Source organism: Garra rufa, chromosome 2 (genome assembly GCF_049309525.1).
Source record: "Garra rufa chromosome 2, GarRuf1.0, whole genome shotgun sequence".
In the NCBI taxonomy this organism is placed as follows: Eukaryota; Metazoa; Chordata; class Actinopteri; order Cypriniformes; family Cyprinidae; genus Garra; species Garra rufa.
This window is the reverse complement of record NC_133362.1, coordinates 13,435,556-13,456,627: the sequence shown is the minus strand read 5'-3', so window position 1 is coordinate 13,456,627 and position 21,072 is coordinate 13,435,556. Positions and strand designations below refer to the sequence as shown.

General features: G+C 36.5%; 1 protein-coding gene across 1 annotated transcript in view; it reads right to left on the bottom strand.

The window, feature by feature from the left end:
• Positions 1-3,270: 3,270 nt before the first annotated feature.
• The window catches only part of LOC141326168 (zinc finger matrin-type protein 4), a 151,544-nt gene continuing 133,742 nt past the window's right edge, over positions 3,271-21,072 (bottom strand). The window contains exon 7 of the mRNA XM_073834883.1: positions 3,271-5,693. Coding sequence (XP_073690984.1) covers positions 5,672-5,693 — 22 coding nt within the window. The 3' untranslated portion in view covers positions 3,271-5,671. The remainder of the gene's footprint in view (positions 5,694-21,072) is intronic.

Here is a 21,072-nt window from a genome sequence, read left to right as displayed (position 1 = left end):
ATCCTTCAGCAGCAATCACAGCCGATGGGACACCAGTTTAAAAAATAATGTAATTGTGACTGTCTTGACCAGTTGAACATCTACTTCTGTTCTATAAATTATTGTTCTATTTGTCGTTCTGTCTATAGTGTGCTGTCTATCTGTCGTTTTGTCTATCTGTGTATTTATCTGTCATTCTGCCTATCTGTCATTCTGTCTGTCATTCTATCAATTATTGTTCAATTGTCTGTCTGTCTGTCTGTCAATTATTGTTCAATTGTCTGTCTGTCTGTCTGTCTATCTATCTATCGATCAATCTATCGATCGTACGGAAAGTATTCAGACCCCCTTAAATGTTTCACTCTTTGTTATATTGCAGCCATTTGCTGAAATCATTTAAGTTCTTTTTTTTTTTTTTTCCATTTTTGCAGATTTATTGAAGAAAAACATTAAAGAAAAACTGAAATATCACATGGTGCTAAGTATTCAGACCCTTTGCTCAGTATTTAGTAGAAGCACCCTTTTGATCTAATACAGCCATGAGTCTTTTTGGGAAAGATGCAACAAGTTTTTCACACCTGGATGTGGGGATCCTCTGCCATTCTTCCTTGCAGATCCTCTCCAGTTCTGTCAGGTTGGATGGTAAATGTTGGTGGACAGCCATTTTTAGGTCTCTCCAGAGTGCTCAGGACCATTCAAGAACAGTCACGGAGTTGTTGTGAAGCCACTCCTTCATTCTTTTCATTCTGTGCTTAGGGTCATTGTCTTGTTGGAAGTTACTGTAAACCTTCGGCCCAGTCTGAGGTCCTGAGCACTCTAGAGAAGGTTTTCATCCAGGATATCCCTGTACTTGGCCGCATTCATCTTTTCCTCGATTGCAACCAGTCGTCCTGTCCCTGCAGCTGAAAAACACCCCCACAGCATGATGCTGCCACCACCATGCTTCACTGTTGGGACTGTATTGGACAGGTGATGAGCAGTGCCTGGTTTTCTCCACACATACCATTTAGAATTAAGGCCAAAAAGTTCTATATTGGTCTCATCAGGCCAGAGAATCTTATTTCTCACCATCTTGGAGTCCTTCAGGTGTTTTTTAGCAAACTCTATGCGGGCTTTCATGTGTCTTGCACTGAGGAGCAGTGTTGGGCATGTACCTTTAAAAAAGTAATCAGTTATAGTTACTTCTCACAAACAGTAACTGAGTTAGTAACTGAGTTACATCATTATAGAAGTAACTAATTACCAGGCAAAGTAACTACTGCGTTACTTAAAAAAAAAATCGAATTTAATATAACTATACAATAAATATAAAACATTGTACACTAATCTACACTATTTTAATGTTGTTGTGGGACAATGTGAGAGACGACTATCAAATTCAACATATTATTATACATATTATCATTACTATAGTGGAACAATAAAGCACAATTGATGGTTTAGAACTTTAAATATCGTTATCACCTGCGTTCTTAGCCACTAATTTTGTGGCGGCATGTGACGATGTGAGGTGCTTCAGTAGATTAGAATTACTTGTCACCGATGCAGATAGACTCTTTTTTCCTGGGCATAAGTTGTACGTTACATAAAGATTTTTGCCTTTCACCTCAGTGAGGGAAAAGTAGTGCTTATACATCCAGTTTGCAAAAGCTACCTTTGAACTTGTTGGACTTGCCATCGTTGTGACTCCTGGATGTTGGTGTGTGCGACTGACCGTGCCTGTGCTTCTGTGTGAACACCCGCACTACTCTGCCTCTGATTAGCAAACAATGGAAATTTACTCAATCTAAGCCAATCATCGCGTTCTCAGTTACACCATGTTTACAGACACACCAATCATCATCACTGGTTATGTGTCCTGCCCCGAACACACACAAACACACACACACACACACACACACACACACACACACACACACACACACACACACCCGAGAAAGAGAGGTTCAATGGCTGAGAGAGACGCCGCTCGCATGAAAACCGCTTCAGTGTTCTCAGTTATAGTAACGCACATTTTAGTGTCAGTAACGGTAACGGCGTTGTAACGGGGAAAACAGTAATTTGTTTGATTACTCGTTACTGAAAAAAAGTATCAGCGTTAGTAACGCCTTTTATTTATAGCGCCGTTATTCCCATCACTGCTGAGGAGAGGCTTCCGTCGGGCCACTCTGCCATATAGCTCCGACTGGTGGAGGGCTGCAGTGATGGTTGACTTTCTACAACTTTCTCCCATCTCCCGACTGCATCTCTGGAGCTCAGCCACAGTGATCTTTGGGTTCTTCTTTACCTCTCTCACCAAGGCTCTTCTCCCCCAATAGCTCAGTTTGGCCGGACGGCCAGCTCTAGGAAGGGTTCTGGTTGTCCCAAACATCTTCCATTTAAGGATTATGGAGGCCACTGTGCTCTTAGGAACCGTGCGGTAGAAATTTTTTTGTAACCTTGGCCAGATCTGTGCCTTGCCACAATTCTGTCTCTGAGCTCTTCAGGTAGTTCCTTTGACCTCATGATTCTCATTTGCTCTGACATGCACTGAGCTGTAAGGTCTTATATAGACAGGTGTGTGGCTTTCCTAATCAAGTCCAATCAGTATAATCAAACACAGCTGGACTCATATGAAGGTGTAGACCATCTCAAGGACGATCAGAAGAAATGGACAGCACCTGAGTTAAATATATGAGTGTCACAGCAAAGGGTCTGAATACTTAGGACCATGTGATATTTCAGTTTTTCTTTTTTAATAAATCTGCAAAAATGTCAACAATTCAGTACATTAATGAGGAAAAAAATGAACTTAAATGATTTCAGCAAATGGCTGCAATATAACAGAGTGAAACATTTAAGGGGGTCTGAATACTTTCCGTACCCACTGTATCTATCGTTCTTTCTATCATTCTGTCTAGCTATCATTCTATCGTTCTGTCCATCATTCTATTTATTATTATTGTTCTGTATATCTGTCATTCTATCTATCATTCTTTCTAACATTTTTTTTCTGTCGTTGTCTAGCTATCATTCTATCAGTCTGTTCCTCATTCTATCAATTATTGTTCTGTATATCTATCTATCTATCTATCTATCTATCTATCTATCTATCTATCTATCTATCTATCTATCTATCTATCTATCTATCTATCTATCTATCTATCTATCTATCTATCTAAACGTTTGTTCATTCGCTTGATCTATCTGTTGTTCGATCATTCTGTCATTTGCAGCTGGACATAGACTTGTTGTTAAAATTTTCATGTCACATAAAAAAACTCAAAACAAATTTATAGTTTGAAAGTGAAAATAGTCATTATCAAGTGTATTTACAAATGTGCACAGTACAGACTTCATTTCTCACTATTTCACAGGAAAATCACAATTCTTTCAATTTACATATATGCTTTCATAGTTTGCATTTAATTATATATATTTTTTCATAATAAATATATCGTTTCTAGCCCACAGCATATATTGACCATAAAATATGTTGTAATCCATTTGTGGTTGAAATTGCATTCCATTTCATGGACCGCAAGACTGATATTTGAGTTTACATGATCAGCAAAAGGCTAAAGACTGAAATGAGATGAAACAAGAACTGATACAAATTGATAAATCTTAACAGCCTGAGTTTGTTCTCAAAGATCTGCGCCACAACAAACTTCACATCAAATGAATCACACTTTTGTGTCTGTAATGTCCTTTGTCTTGATGCTTTGTGTTTCTGAAGTAGCTTTCTGGTATTATTCGTGAAACCATGTTCAAATAGGGTTCTGTAATCCTGAGTCCTTTTAAACTGTAGCCAACAGCACTCTAAAAAATAATTGTATTAATCAGTATTTATCTTGGTTTCCAGTAAACACTGTATCAAAAGTTGCTTTTCAAGTCAGTTCATCTTATAAGGATGTGAGTTAGACATTTTTACTGAAAATCAAGACATCACATACAAATAAGAGCCATTCAGTAGTCTAGCTCACAGTAAATAACATGTTATTCATTTTATAACTTTCAACACAGACATCATTGGGGTTAGACATAAATAACAAATCACAACGCTTTTGTAAGAGCCCAAAAGTGTTCAGGATTTCAGTTCAATCGCATATTGATCAGAAAGCAGCACAAAAAAATCTTGTCAAGTAGATACTCCACAATAATCATTCTGGACTAGCAGTTGAAGGGTGATACTAACAATATTGTTGCGTATCAATTATTTACAAAAGATTTTTTTGCATTAATTCACCATACCATGTTAAAACATCTGGCTTGGTCGCTACTGTAATACTCTGATTTGCATAAAGTCACACTATTCTGACCAAGGCCTCATTTATAAAATGCACAATGTATGATTTGATGCTAAATCCTATGGATCTGAAACTGGCATTTATAAAGGCAGAAACTGATGTGAAAATGTTCACCATCTGATTGATATTTCTGTGCCTTTTTTTTTTTGCGCTGAATCTTCTGATGACTTTAATGATGCAAATGAGTTACTGTATGAAATATATGAATAAACAATTGACAACGTTTACATTCACATGAATATTCTGATATGAATAAAGGACAAATGCTAATTTTAAAAATCAACTTCCAGAAAACCAAAAATAGTACATATTTTCGTGAAAAAATATTTTGTGTCAGATTAGCAAATGCATGTAAATGTGGTCAATGAATGAAACATTATCCCACTATAAAAGGATATTTCTGGATTTTCAAAATAAACCAGGATGGAATTTTTTTAATGAATCGTAGAAACATTTAGGAAATGTCTTTATAAATGAGGCCTCAGGCCTGTTTTAGTTTAGTAACTACCATATACTCTAAGATAACAAGAAAAACACTACATTTGTATTTTATGCCACATCAGAAAAGCAAAAAAGAGCATTCATACTTTAAACAGCAGGCACTGAGCTCTGGTTTTACAGGCAGTCATTTTGGCATAGATTTAGATAAAGCTCAGAGCCTGGTTCACACATTTACGTCCATGTGAATCATCCACGATTGAGTCAGGGTGAAAAATGCCAACTCTTTTATATTGATGGCATATTCCGTTTGACATCAGTGTTTAAGCAGCATCATAACCCTACAGGAATGTTCTGCCCTTTTGCAACACTGACTGTGGTGTGAAAAACAGGATGTGCGTTTAGTCTGTGGTAACTGTGCTGAAATATGGTTTTCGACCACAGCCAAGATGGATCTCACACAAAGGCAGTTGAATTGATTCCTCACTGGCAGCATTCACACACAAGTGAGACACATACTCGACAAAATCACTGGAAATTGGTTGATGGTCTCTTTGTCACCAACATGCCAAAGCCAACAACCAAAGCAGCAATGTTTCGTTTGAAGAGCAGAGAAAATGACAGGCCACTGCATACAAGAGTTTGAAAGGCAAAAATAAACGTAGCAGGACCGTTGCATGTCTATTCAGGCTGGTGCGCTTGTGTCACATGATGAATGTCACTGGATTGATCATAGACATCGCTTTGCTTCACGCTCATGCAAGGATGAACGATATTCCCAAAGTAGATCGATCTTTTAGCTTTTGATTGTAAATAAAAATATAAAACACTTGAGGAACCTCAGATGTTGTAGGTGAACAATTCCTGTGGCCAAACAAGACGTCTTTTCTTAGGAGTTCACGATTAGTTTTTGCAGTTCTGTAAGTTCTCCTGTTTCAGCTGCAGACTGCAGTATTTCCAGTTCTTCATTGCTGATGCTGTTTTAAGCTGAAAAAGAAAAAAAAAAACACATCAATAATCATATCATATTTAACTTAAGCACATTTTGTAGCATTCCCCTGTTTTCAAGATCCCTTTTCCAGTTACAAATAACCTTTTATAATTAGTATTTGCTCGTTTGATTGGTTTGGTTTTTTGTTCCTTGTTTTGTTTTGTTTGATTTTGGCTTCTTATTTTGAAAAGAAATTAAAATTTTTGAGGAAAACATTCCAGGATTTTAATCCATATTGTGGATTAAATCAATGGGTTGAAGATCCAAATTGTAGTTTTAATGTAGACTCAAAGGGCTCTACATGATCCCAGCTGAGGAATAAGGGTCTTGTCTAGAGAAACGATTGGCCATTTTCTAAAAAAAATAAAAACTTATATACTTTTTAACCACAAACGCTCATCTTGCACTAGCTCTGCGATGCATGTCTACGACGTCATGCATTATGTAATCATGTTGGAAAGGTCACGTGTGGTTAGTTCTTCGTCTGTGTACTTTGGTTCAAAAAGGTAGGGTAGGGCTAAAAACTTATTTTCGTTCAAATCGTTCGACATTGTTGTTTTACCTTTTTTTGTGAAGGTTGTTTGACTTTCTTTGCACGTTTGGTACTTCAAAACACTGGGTTGGTAATTCTTACTACGTCACACGTGACCTTTCCAACTTAACTACATAATGCACGAAGTCAAGTTAGTGCACGAAGAGCATTTGTGGTTAAAAAAAAAGTACGTATTTAAAAAATAAAAATAAAAATACAGATTGTTTCACTAGATAAGACCCTTATTCCATGGCTGGGATTGTGTAGAGTCCTTTGAAGCTGCATTTGAACTGTAATTTGGACCTTCAACTTGTTGGCTCCCATTGTAGCCCACTATATGGAAAGAAATCCTGGAATGTTTTCCTCAAAAACCTTAATTTCTTTTTGAATAAAAAAAAGAAAGGCATGAACATCTTTGATGACACGGGGGTGAGTAAATTATCAGGATTTTTTTATTCTGGAAGTGAACTAATACTTTAATGCATGATATATTTTGCAGTGACTATCAGTTCTCTTTATTATGACGTTGTTTCAGTGCTAGTCGAAAGTCGAAATATTTTGACTATCAGTTCTCTTTATTATGATGTTTCAGTGCCAGTCGAAATATTTTGAGAAGAAAATCGAAATATTTCGAGAAGTCTAAATATTTTGAGAAATAAGTCGAAATATTTTCTTTATTCTCGAAATGTTTCAACGAACATTTGAGAAGAAAGTCTAAATATTTAGAGAAGTCAAAATATTTTCTTTATTCTCGAAATATTTCAACGAATATTTGAGAATAAAGTCTAAATAGTTTGAGAATAACGTCGAAATATTTCGAGAAGAAAGTCGAGAATTTAAGTTGTAATATTTTAAGAGTATAGCCTATTTTGCGCATACAAAGACCTGGATTGAGGGCACCGGGAGAAGTTGCCAGGCTACCAAAATTTATTTGAATATTGTTGAGTCCAAGTAGCCACTGTCAATTTTATCAGGAAATACAAATAATATATTTCAAATTTATAGCAAGATATGAAAGTGAAGGAACATCAGAAGGCATGGAAAAAACCCCATTATAGACTAATTTAATGAAACGAATGTCTCATTATTGTAAACGTAAAGATAATTGACTAGATGCCACTTAAACTGATCTGTCACGTCACAATAAAGAGAGTGAAAAACACATTATTGTAAGACATTTTGTTTGTATTTTGCTATAAAACTGACAGATTATATACAGTGTATATATATATATATAATATTACACCCTTAAGTAGCTTTAATGTAGTTTTTTTTGTCTGTTGTCTTTTTGTTTGAAGGCTATAGCAAGTATTTTTCAGAAGAATCACTACTAACTGCTTTAAATTGTGTAGCTTGACTTTCAAAGCTTCCCTAATACTATGATTATAGACAATGCTGAAGTAGCAGTTTTGTTCAATGCACACATTTGTTGAAGCTTTTATGCAACATTTTGATTTTCGTAATCAATGCCAATACGCGACATGATTAGAGGTAGAAATATTGGGATTTTTCTTGTAATTTCTATCTTGTACAGTAAAACCTGCCAAGCTTGAGGAGAGAGTGTGAGATTGTTTCAGGATGGATATTTCTTGGCTTGCATGTAATGACACGGTGTAAATATTTACTCTCATCTATCTAATCCATCACAGAAGATAAACTGTTCCATTGAATATTTTGCGCTCTTTCTTCAAACATCAATTTGCACGCACAGAGACACCTCAGGAGAAATGCACGAGACTAATTCTACCCAGCAGTGCTGTGGGTATTAAAATCCAGAGCCTCAGTTGTTTCCTCAAGCCTGTAACAGTGACACAGCTGAACACCTGGGGACCAGCTTCAGTCTCTAGGGAGGTCTTTCTCAGCACCCTTGCCCAAACAAGACTGAAAATAAATCTGCTCATCTGCTAGTTTGCCTGCAGAATAACCTTCCCGAACCTGGAGTCTGGCAATCCCACCAGTTTTATAATCCTTATCTGAGTCGTGCCACAGAAGACTGACTGAAAATACATGGGGGAATGAATTGCACCCGCTGATAACGTTGTTTATTTGCATGCATTGTTTTAGCACCTGATTGACTAAAGATGATTATGCAAATCAGGTAATTGTGCAAACACACCCACAAAATAAATGCTGAAAGCAATTTTTCCTGTCAGTAATAATGTGTAACTATAATACCTATCTTGTCCCTGCAGATTTACACCTTGGCACTTTATCTGTACTTCTGAAAGGTGTAAATTATGTAAAAGGCATGGTTTATATTAGAGATGCACCAATTGATCGGCTAGTGATCGGAATCGGACGATTTTTTTTTGCATGATTGGCCCGGATCGGTGACCGGCCGGTCAATTTCTCCTCTTGCCGATTCCTAGCCGATCCTTTTATTGCCAGCGGCGCATGCAATTACGTCACAGCCATGCGCACACTCACAGTTGCGTGTAAACATGTCTTTGGTGTGAGTGAAGATGACACAAAGATCGCAGTTTGTAACATTTATAAGGCCAAAATACAACGTGAGGGAACAACCACGAACCACGTGCGTGTTTGGACATGTGGTAGATCGCGCCCCCCGCTCTGCATATTTTGCATGTCTCTGTTAGTTAACACACCTGATTCAGATAACCCGCTCGTTAGAAGTAAGCTTCGTGAATGAACTGTGTTCCGATTGACATGGTCCCTGCCCAGTGTTCATTGCTCCCTACTCCCTGAGCAGGGGATATCCGTTGACGTTTACTACACTTTCATTCATTCACATATTTGCGCTACGCCACTGCATACAGCGTCTGCACACACTAATAGTTCGAAGCGAGCATATACGTTACATTTGAAGGTAATTTAAGCGTGCGCGATGTGAATTGAATTTGTATTTATTTACAGATGCATTTATGTTACACCTCTCTAGTAAGTTTCATCTGTGTGTGAAGACGCTGTATGCGGTGGCGTAGCGCAAATATGTGAATGAATGTTACGAAGTGTAGTAACGTTACCGCTGGATTAACTGGTGACAAGGCAGAAATGCTTCTCTTTATCAAGAAAAAATTGCTATTAATGCTCAAGTAATAGCATTTAGTACTAGCATTAGTATTTCTACCTGTTTGAAGACACAGTGCACTTTTTGTTATTAAAGTTATTGTTGTGAGATGATCCTGTAATTAATGTTTAAAAAAAAATCCATATAAAATTAATTGAAGAAAAGTAGATTTTTGTATGGCTGCTTTGTTACTTATATTTTATTTCTAATGTTTTCAAGGCTCAGAGCACTTTATTTTGTTAAAGTTATTTTAATATGAGAAGATGCTGTAATGTTTATACATGTCTTTTATTATAAAATAAAAAAAAAACATTGAGGAAAAGATTTTTGCTAGTATAACTATATACTCCGTTAGTTACAGGAACTAATTTTATACCTTTTTCAAAGGCACAAAGCACTTTATTTTGTTGTTAAAGTTATTTTGTTGTAAGAAGACCCTGTAATGTTTAAAAATGTATTTTATTATAAAATAAATTTAATTAAAGAAAATATTTCTGTATAGACCCATGCTTTCATAACAGTTCTTAAAAAAAAATCTGAATCGGCAAAAATCGGAATCGGCAGGTCACACTTACTGAAAAATCGGAATCGGCCAAGAAAATTGCAATCGGTGCATCTTTAGTTTATATTAATCAGAAGTTCACTTCCAGAACAAAAAAAATTACAGATAATGTACTCACCCCCTTGTCATCCAAGATGTTCATGTCTTTCTTTCTCCAGTCGTCAAGAAATTATGTTTTTTGAGGAAAACATTTAAGGGTTTTTCTTCATACAGTGGACTTCAATGGTGCCTGCGAGTTTGAACTTCCAAAATGCAGTTTAAATGCAGCTTCAAAGGGCTCTTAAAGAACCCAGCCAAGAAAGAAGGGTTATATCTAGCAAAATGATCGGTTATTTTTAAAAAAAATTGACAGTTTATATACTTTTTAACTTCAAATGCTTGTCTTGACTAGCTCTGCATGAACTGTGTGCATTCTGAATCAATACAGTTAGGATATGTCAAAAAACTCTCACTTTCTTCAAAATCGTTCAGGTGGGATCGTTTACAGCCTTTGAAGCTGCATTTGAACTGCATTTTGGAAGTTCAAACTCACAGGCACCATAGAAGTCCACTATATGGAGAACATTCTTGATTTTTTTCCCCCTCAAAAAACATAGTTTACATCTTGGATGACAAGGGGGTGAGTAAATTATCTGTAAATTTTTGTTCTGGAAGTGAACTTTTCCTTTAAACCAGAAATTAAGTTTTTTAAGGAAAACATTTCAGGATTTTTCTTCATATAGTGGACTTCAATGGTGCCTGCGAGTTTGAACTTCCAAAATGCAGTTTAAATGCAGCTTCAAAGGGCTCTTAAAGATCCCAACCGAGGAAGAAGGGTCATATCCAGTGAAATGATTGGTTAGTTTCTAAAAAATTGACAATTTATATACTTTTTAACCTCAAATGTTTGTCTGCTCTGTGCATTCTGGGTCAATACAGTTAGGGTATGTCAAAAAACTCCCATCTCATTTGCTTCAAAATCGTTCAGCTGGGATCGTTTAGAGCCTTTGAAGCTGCATTTGAACTGCATTTTGGAAGTTCAAACTCAGGGGCACCATAGAAGTCCACTATATGGAAAACATTCCTTCATTTTTTTCCTCAACATAATTTACATCTTGGATGACAAGGGGCTGAGTACATTATCTGTAAATTTTTTGTTCTGGGAGTAAACTTACCTTTAAACTAGAAATTAAGGTTTTTGAGGAAAACATTCCAGGATTATTGCAGCTTTAAAGGGATCTACACGATTCCAGCCGTGTATATGTTTATATATATTTATATATTTATTGCCCTTTGAAGCTGAATTGAAACTGCAGTTTGGACCTTTAACCAGTTGGCTTGCTTTGATGACATGAACATTTTGGATGACATGGGGGTGAGTAAATTATCAGGAAACTTTTGTTCTTGAAGTGAACAAATCCTTTAAGACAACAATATGCATATGCAAAAGTATACATTTAAATGTGAATGATTGAGGGAACTGCCACAGTGACAAGCTATAATTTAGTTGTTTGTCTACAGTTTATCTATTATCCTCTATCACTTGATCCTAATCTGGCATCGTTATAAATTGATGTTGCCAAGATCGGTAGAAAAGGCACATCTCTTTTAACATTCTGTTTACTGCCAGCCTTATGTGAATATTAATAGCACAATGTTAATATGTTATCAGAATGTGTTGCATTCTATATTGAGGCATGTTTGCCTCAAAGGCAACTTGCATGGTGCAATGCTATATCAGCACACACAACACTTGGTTAAGCTGGACTGCAGGTGCTACGAGTATGGTGTTGAAATACTGCATTCTGAAGTGGTGCAACTGTTTAGTCAATTCGCCTACAGAGTTATAAAGAGAATATCAGAGATGCCATGAGGGAATAGAGTGACTCAGTTCATTGAGCACAATACAGTGAATAAAATTTGCAGAGTTTCGGCCCCATACCTAACCTAGTTTCTTTGATGGCTCATAAACGAAGACCTATCCTCAATCATTCTGACAGAAATACAGATTTTAATAGAGCCAGCAATAGAAAGAACCTTTAACTTGCTGCACCTCACTCCTCCAGACGTTTATATGCTCTTTTTTTTTTCCCTCCTTTGGATTCTTTCTTATTTCCTCCCAAACATAGAAAACAAATTGTCAAACATCTAGGCTTAGTAAGCCAACGGGAGACCAAAATAAAAGTGCTTAGAGCAAAGTGGCGAAGGAAAGTTAGAAGATAAACAAGGCAGTCATTAATGTGCAATGTTTTTATCAGCTATCACATTGCTAAATCTGTAAATCAGGCAACATCAGATGCAAAATTGACACTTATGTGGTTTTTGCATGTAAATGGGGTTTGGCAGTGTGTGGACACAACCACCCTACAATGGTAATAATCTATTTACTCATTTTTTTTAATCCCCAAAAAACCTAAACAGTCTCAATTATCAAGCCATTTAGATTTTCTGAGCAGTATGATCTCATAGAGCTCCGCCCATGACAGCCGACGGACTGTCCCATATTAGCATATTTCCAACCTCAGCCAGTTGTACGCTGTCCACCAATTTTCTCCGTGCTCGAGCCACTGTGGCAACAATGTCTCGTAAGCAAAGCAGGTGTTTTGTATTTGGATGTAAAAGTGAACATCAGAGTCTTTATTTTCTCCCGACATCAGAGAAACTGAGAATTGCATTGGATTAGTATTGTTTTTGATGGTAATGCACCACTGATTATCAAAAAAGGAAAATAGGGGCAGGTGAGCAGTAGCTCATTATCATTTAAAAAGACATGCACCAACACAGTTTGCTGTGAACAGAGCTGTTTTAGACAAGGTGAAAAGGGTGTTTTTTACACAACCATTGAGAAACTATAGTACAGTGAGGAAAAAAAAAATTAATCCCTGCTGATTTTGTATGTTTGCCCACTGACAAAGAAATGATCAGTCTAGAATTTTAATGGTAGGGGGTTTTTTCCAGAAAAAATGCTTTTAAAAAAAAAAGTTATAAATTGATCTGCTTTTTAAAGAGTGAAATAAGTATTTGATCCACTATCAGTTGGCAAGATTTCTGGCTCCCAGGTGTCTTTTATACAGGTAAAGAGCTGAGATTAGGACCACTCTCTTAAAGGGATTGCTCCTAATCTCAGTTTGATACCTGTATAAAAGACACCTGTCCACGGAAGCAGTGAAATAATTATTTGACCCCTTTACAAAACATGACTTAGTACTTAGTGGCAAAATCCTTATTGGCAATCACAGAGGTCAGACATTTCTTGTAGTTGGCCACACATCTTAGGAGGGATTTTGTCCCACTCCTCTTTGCAGATCCTCTCCAATTTTTAAGGTTTCGAGGCTGACGTTTGGCAACTCAAACCTTCAGCTCCTTCCACAGATTTTCTATGGAATTGAGTTATGGAGACTGGCTAGGCCACTCCAGGACCGTAGTGTGCTTTTTCTTGAGCCATTCCTTTGTTTCCTTGGTCATGTGTTTTGGGTCATTGTCATGCTGGAATACCCATCCACGACCCATTTTCAGTGCCCTGTCTGAGGTTCTCACCCAAGATTTGAAGATACATAGCCTTGACCATCATCTCTTTGATGCGGTTTAGTTGTCCAGTCCCCTTAGCAGAAAAACACCCCCAAAGCATAATGTTTCCACCTCCATGTTTGACGGTGGGGATGGTGTTCTTGGGGTCATAGGCAGCATTCCTCCTCCTCCAAACACGGCGAGTTGAGTTGATGCCAAAGAGCTTGATTTTGGTGTCATCTGACCACAACACTTTCACCCAGTTGTCCCCTGAATCATTCAATTCAGATGTTCACTGACAAACTCAGACGGGTCTGTACATGTGCTTTCTTGAGCAGGGGGACCTTGCGGGCGCTGCAGGATTTCAGTCCTTCACGGTGTAGTGTGTTACCAATTGTTTTCTTGGTGACTATTGCCCCAGCTGCCTTGAGATCATTGACAAGATCCTCCTGTGTAGTTCTGGGCTGATTCCTCACCATTCTCATGATCACTGAAACTCCACGAGGTGAGATCTTGCATGCAGTCCCAGACCGAGGGAGATTGACAGTTATTTTGTGTTTCTTCCATTTGCGAATAATCGCACCAACTGTTGTCACCTTCTCACCAAGCTGCTTGGCGATGGTAGCCCCTTCCAGCCTTGTGTAGGTCTACAATCTTGTCCCTGACATCCTTGGACAGTTCTTTGGTCTTGGCCATGGTGGAGAGTTTGGAGTCTGATTGCTTTTGTGGACAGGTGTCTTTTATACAGGTAACAAACTGAGATTAGGAGCACTCCTTTTAAGAAAGTGCTCCTAATCTCAGCTCTGTACCTGTATAAAAGACACCTGGGAGCCAGAAGTCCTACTGATTGATGGGGATCAAATACTTATTTCACTTATTAAAATCCAAATCAATTTACAACTTTTTTGAAATGCGTTTTGTTGTTGTTCTGTCTCTCACTGTTCAAATAAACCTACCATTAAAGTTATAGACTGATCATTTCTTTGTCAGTAGGCAAATGTACAAAATTAGCAGGGGATCAAATTTTTTTCCTCACTGTATGTTGCAGACATTTCATGAAGACTTATGGAAAATGGGCATCCGATGTCTCCTTTAATAAAGTAACAAACTCATCTACATCTTGGATGGCCTGAAGTTGTGTGAATTTTCAGCACATTTTCATCTTTGGGTGAACTATTTCTTTAATATATTTCAAAATGTAATTTATTCCTGTGACAGAAAAGCTGTTTAACATGCCTGCGAGATATTACTCCAGTCTAGATCCGCAGATGTTTTATCAAAACACTGGTGTGCCTCCTAACCAGAAATGCAGTAGCACATGTTTGTATGGTGTAGCTATACTCTGTGTGTGGTCACAGATTCCGCTGTGTTTAGTTAGTCACAGAGACAGCCGTCACCTTGGAAACTGTGCCAACCCTGACATCCCAGGTGAAGGGGAACTGCCATCACAATCAGCCATTGCCAAAATGAGTCAGAGGTGTTTGTATGTGAGGGCGCCAGAGGGGTCACGATCCTCTTGTATCCGCTCCAGTCTGCTGGAGTGACAGCAGAAGAAAGAGGAACTGACATCAGCCTTCCCCTTCAGCGTTGCTGTGAGGCCAAACTCGCTCTGGACGCTCCCGGGTCCCTATTTACATGAGCTTTAAAAAAAACACTGTCAGCTGTTGACTCATCTCTTGAGATCCTGGTGAAGTATCGGTGTGCCTTTGGTTTCTTTTCTCTGTCTTTGGCTGAGATTGGACAGCTCGCTGCCCTGCAGAAGAATGCGCTTTATCTTAAGGGCTCTGACATATTGGCAACTTTTTGAGACTGTGCAGACAGTTTCTGTCAGGTGAACAGGGGCTATTTTTAGTTCAGCAATCAGTATATCATTGAAATCTTTGCGTCTGTATAGTTGTGATTAGACTATGGTATATCAAACACTTCTATGTCACTCTAAATTACAATCATCATTGCACACGTTCCCGTTAAAGGAGAAGTTTACTTCCAGAATGAATAAAGTTTCCTGATAATTTACTCACCCCAATGTCATCCAAGATGTTCATGTCTTTCTTTCTTCAGTTAGAAAGAAATGATGGCTTTTGAAAAATATACTGGACTTCAGTGGTGGCCAACAGGATGAAGGTCCTTTTGTGGTTAAAAAGTATATACATTTTTATTTTTTAAAGAAAATTATGAATCATTTTTCTAGGTAAGACCCTTATTCCTTGGCTGGGATCGTGTAGAGCTCTTTGAAGCTGCACTGAAACTGCAAGTTGGACCTTTAACCTGTTGGCCACCATTGAAGTCCACTATACGAAGAAAAATCTTTGAGGTTAAAAAGTATATAATATTTATTTATTTTTAGAAAATAGTATCATTTCGCTAGATAAGATCCTTCTTCCTTGGCTGGGAACGTTTAGAGCCCTTTGAAGCTGCATATAAATGGCATTTTGGAAGGTCAAACTCGGGGGCACCATAGAAGTCCACCATAAGGAGAATTTCTTTACGACTGAAGAAAAAAAGACATGAACATCTTGGATGAGATGGGGGTGAGTAAATTATCAGGAAATTTTCATTCTGGAGATGAACACAAATCTGTTGAAGGTGTAATTATCTATAGTTTTTTGATAAATCACAATTAATTGCACATAACATTGAAATGTATAATCATAAATATATTTAGCTTTACATATGCATGCATATGCATTAATTAACATGGCCATAATTTTCTTTTTAAAAAAGCCACTAATTTGAACTCGTTTTTACTTGGGAATTTCCACTGTTAAAAATAATTTTTCTATTTTGTGATAAAAAGCTGCATTTTCAGCAACATTACTCCAGTCTACAGTGTCAGATGATCCTTCAGAAATCATTCTAACATGCTAATATGCTGCTCAAGAAACATTTCTTATTATATCAATGTTGAACACGGTTGTGCTGATCAAATAAGTTCACTTCCAGAACAAAAATGTACAGATAATTTACTCATCCCCTTGTCATCCAAGATGTTCATGTCTTTCTTTCTTCAGTCATAAAGAAATAGTTTTTTGGGGAAATCATTTCAGGAATGTTTTCCATATAGTGGACTTCTATGGTGCCCACAAGTTTGAACTTCCAAATTGCAGTTTCAATGCAGCTTCAAAGGCTTTAAACAATCCCAGCCAAGGAAAAGGATCTTATCCAGTGAAACGATTGGTTAAAAAAAAAAAAAAAAAAAAAAAAAATATATATATATATATATATATATAAATATATATATATATATATATATATTAGGGCCGGGACTTTAACGCGTTAATTTAGATTAATTAATTACACAAAAATAACGCGTTAAATTTTTTTAACGCATTTTAATTGCACTTAGTTTTGCACCGCGGAACGTTTCTTACTGTATGAGATTCCGCGGACCGATTATACTGGAGCACCAACTAGCGTTTAGACAAGCTGCGTCCGTCCTAAATAGTATTGTATGTCCCAAATCGTAGTATGTTTAAAAAATTATTCCAAAGATTCCCGGATGGTCTACTACTTAACGATCAATGCACACTCTTAACAGCTAATATTGCCCGCAACACACTGCGCCGTGAACGAGGATTCGATTAGAACTACAAACACGCATAAAAAGTGTTAAACTACAAACATGGAGGATATACGCGACCAACGGACAGGTAGAGAAAGGGGTTTACGTGATAAATAATCAGTGTGTAACCTGATAAAAAAATTTTTTTTAAATGTTATCCGCGTTATATTCCATGTGCAGCAACATTTACAATGATAGGTTTGGTCATTAACGTTTAAATGCATAATTAAGCAAACACAAGAGCAGAGTTCTCGGCATGAAAGACTTGTTAAAGAAGGTGCCTCTTGCTACACTTAATGGCAATATTGCATTAGTCTGTTGGACTTGGTTGAACAAAAATAAACAATATTTTGTTGCTTAAGCTTATGTATTCAGTCATTATTCAATGGTATACTAAAAATCCATGTAAAAATCTTAATTCTCACTGTTCTCAGGTCAAATATTTATATGCGATTAAAATGCGATTAATTTCGATTAATTAATTACAAAGCCTCTAATTAATTAGATTAAATTTTTTAATCGAGTCCCGGCCCTAATATATATATATATATATATATATATATATATATATATATATTTTTTTTTTTTTTTTTTTAAACCTGAAATGCTCGTCTTGTCTCTGCATGTACTCTGCAATCTGGTTTAAGACAGTCAGGTTAAAAAGTATATAAATTGTAAAATCTTTTTAGTTTTTTTTTAACCGATCGTTTCGCTAGATAAGACCCATTTTCCTTGGCTGGGCTCGTTTAGAGTCCTTTGAAGATGCATTTAAATTGCATTATGGAAGTTCAAACCCGTGGGCACCATGGAAATGCACAATATGAAGAACATTCCTGAAATGTTTTCCTCAAAAAACAAAATTTCTTTACGACTAAACAAAGACATGAAAATCTTGGATGACAAGGGGGTGAGTAAATTATCTGTAAATTTTTGTTCTAATAGTGAAATTCTCCTTTAATTGATGTATATATGTGACCCTGGACCACAAAACCAGTCATAAGGTTAAATTTTACAAAACTGAGATGTATACATCATATGAAAGCTCAATAAATAAGCTTTCTACTGATATATGGTTTGTTAGGATAGGACAATATCTGGCCGAGATACATCTATTTGAAAATCTGGAATCTGAGGGTGCAAAAAAATCAAAATACTGAGAAAATCACCTTTAAAGTTCTCCAAATTAAGTCCTTAACAATGCATATTACTAATCAAAAATTACATTTTGATATATTTATAGTAGGAATTTTACAAAAAATCTTCATGGAACATGATCTTTACTTAATTTCCTAATGATTTTTGGCATAAAAGAAAAATCAATAATTTTGACCCATACAAAGTATTTTTGGCTATTGCTACAAACATACCCCAGCGACTTAAGACTGGTTTTGTGGTCCAGGGTCACATATATACTTCTGGGGGAAAAACATTTCAGGGACATGATGCTCCATTATGCCATCTCACAATCACTTCTCTTGATTTATATGCAATCCTCTTTTCACAAAAAGTGACCGGTTTGACCCTGGTCGATACTGAGTTTATTGATGCGTGGGCAGAGGGAGAAAAGTTTGAAAGTAATTGGAGAGGAATCTTACTGCACCATTTAGCATCTCAAATTATAGTTTATCCTTCATGCTTGTCTACCAGCACATATTTTTAAGTGTTGCATGCTGGGCCGAGAGGAAAACAAACCCTGAGGAGGGCCCGTGTGAGCTAGACCACTTTAGCTTATTTTCCTCTGTCCTCCCCTGAAGTGAAAGATCTAGGCGATGATGATGAGTGCACAGTTGCACAACTGCCAAAAGGCAATATCATGGAAGGCAATATGACGGTACTTCTGTTAGATGCTTCCCTTGGGTTGACAGCACTATATTTGCGAGATAATGCATTGTGCCTCGAAAAAATAGCCAGTTCAGCCTTGACCAGAGTGGCATAGACAAATAAAGAGACCCATATGTAGCCTAAATAATAGGCTTAGTGTATCTTTATTATTTACTACCTGTCAGGGTGCTACTAAAAAAGTTTTGCTATGGAGTCTTGAAACCTACTGCAGCATTTAGCATCTCAAAAGAGCCGTTTCAAGTCATGTTGCTCCTCTAAAGTGAACAATCCAGGTGATTACTGAAAGGCAATATCAAGGAAAGCAATATATGACGGTACTTCTGTTAGATCCCTCCCTTGTGAGCACTAACACACGCACACTTATTCTTGTTTAAAGTGTATTTACACACTAGACCTAACAAGATGCGAAATCCGAGCATTATTGCTCAGCATCCTGAGGAATCTTTTTCGTAATCGCACTGAAAAGAACCACTTCTAATATCCAGTGTTCTCATAAACGAACTCATGCATCATGAGTAAATGATGAAACTAAGGGAATTTGAGTTGAACTGTTTGCTAATGTGGCTCGAATCCATTATGAGGTTAGGAAGCACTCATGTCTCCATTACAAACCTGAAAGATGCCAGCGTTTATAGCAATAATAAGAAGCATAATTCAAGACAAATAAGTCCTAACTTGGGTTTTACTAAGTGGGGTTTAAGAGGCACAATTTCAAGGGAGTTAAAGAGCTCGGAGAAGCTATTTTTAAAGATTTAACTATGCTTTAGCATTATGAATGTTAGTCATGTATGCAAGTTTAAAAATGACGATTTGGACTCCCATGCTCATAAATCACATTTCTAATAGATAAATTGCTCAGATATTGTGCAACTAAAAACAGCTTGTCTGTATCTCAAAGCTTTTTAAGTTTTGCACGACTTCTAAGATGGAAGCTGGAATAGAAAACAACAGTATGTATTTGTAAGTGTAAAAGTATTTTAATGTTACTTGATTAATTGAATGCATCCTTGGTGAAAAATATTGTAGCATTAATTTGTTTTATTAAAAACATGCAAAAAAAATGCAAAAAAAAAAAAAAAAGTTTTTGAACAGTAAGAATTTTAAATGTTTTTTTAAAAAACTCACCAAGCCTGCATTTATTTGATTCAAATATAATTTATTCCTGTGATCGAATTTACATTTTTAGCAGCATTACTCCAGTCTTCAATGTCACACGATCCTTCAGAAAGCATTCTAGTATGCTTATTTGCTGTACAAGAAACATTTACTATTACTATTATTATCAATATTTAAATTACTATTATTATCAATATTTAAAACCTACTATTCAAAAGCTTGGAGTCAGTATACATTTTTTTTTTTTTTTTGGTAAGGATGTTTTAAAGTGATCAAAAGTGATGATAAAGACATTTATAATGGTTACAAAAGATTTGTATTTCAGATAAATGTTCTTCCAAACTTTCTCTTCATCAAAGAAACCTGAAAAACTTCTACTCAGCTGTTTTCAACATAATAATAATACATTTTTTGAGCAGAAAATCATTTAGACTGATTTCTTAAGGATCATTTGACTGGAGTAATGATTCTAAAAAAGTCTGCTTTCAAATCACATGAATAAAATATATCCAAATAGAAAGCAGTTATTTTTAAATGGTAAAAAATTAAAAAAAATTTCTGTTTTTGCTGTACTTTGGATCAAATAAATGCAGGCTTGGTGAGCAGAAGAGACTTCTTTAAAAACATTTAAAAAAAAATTACTGTTCAAAAACTTTTGACTGGTAGTGTAATTTGGATATTATTTTTTAAATATTTAACTATGCTTCCTTCAACTTTATGAATCCTAGAGATATTAGCCTAAAATAACTACTTGCACTCTCATGTTAATTAATCACATTTTTTAAGATGAAAAATTGCACAGATATTTGCACTACTAAAAGCAACTTGTCTTTTTTTGACTGTACTAAAGCATAAAAATACCATGTTTGGAGATATTTAGTGAATATTTTAGGTTCATATACGTTTCTATAAAAATCAATGCTACCGCCAGTTATTCTACTTTAAAATGTGCATTTTATGTCAGAATGTCTGTTGTTTCAGTCTGTGTGATTCCGCCCACTGCTAATTTACCCAATAGTATTTTGACACCCTGGGTTGCCAGTCGGAAAACACAGCGTATTGCAGTTATGGAAGGCAGCAAACTAACTCGCTGCGTCTGAAATCGCATACTTCCCTACAAGGCGAGTAGTATGTCTGAATTCATAGTATTCGAAATACAGTGGGCAAAAAGTACCCGGATGACCTACTGCTTCGGCCCGAATTCTGCAGTATGCATACCATGGACACTTTCCTATCCCATGAGCCTC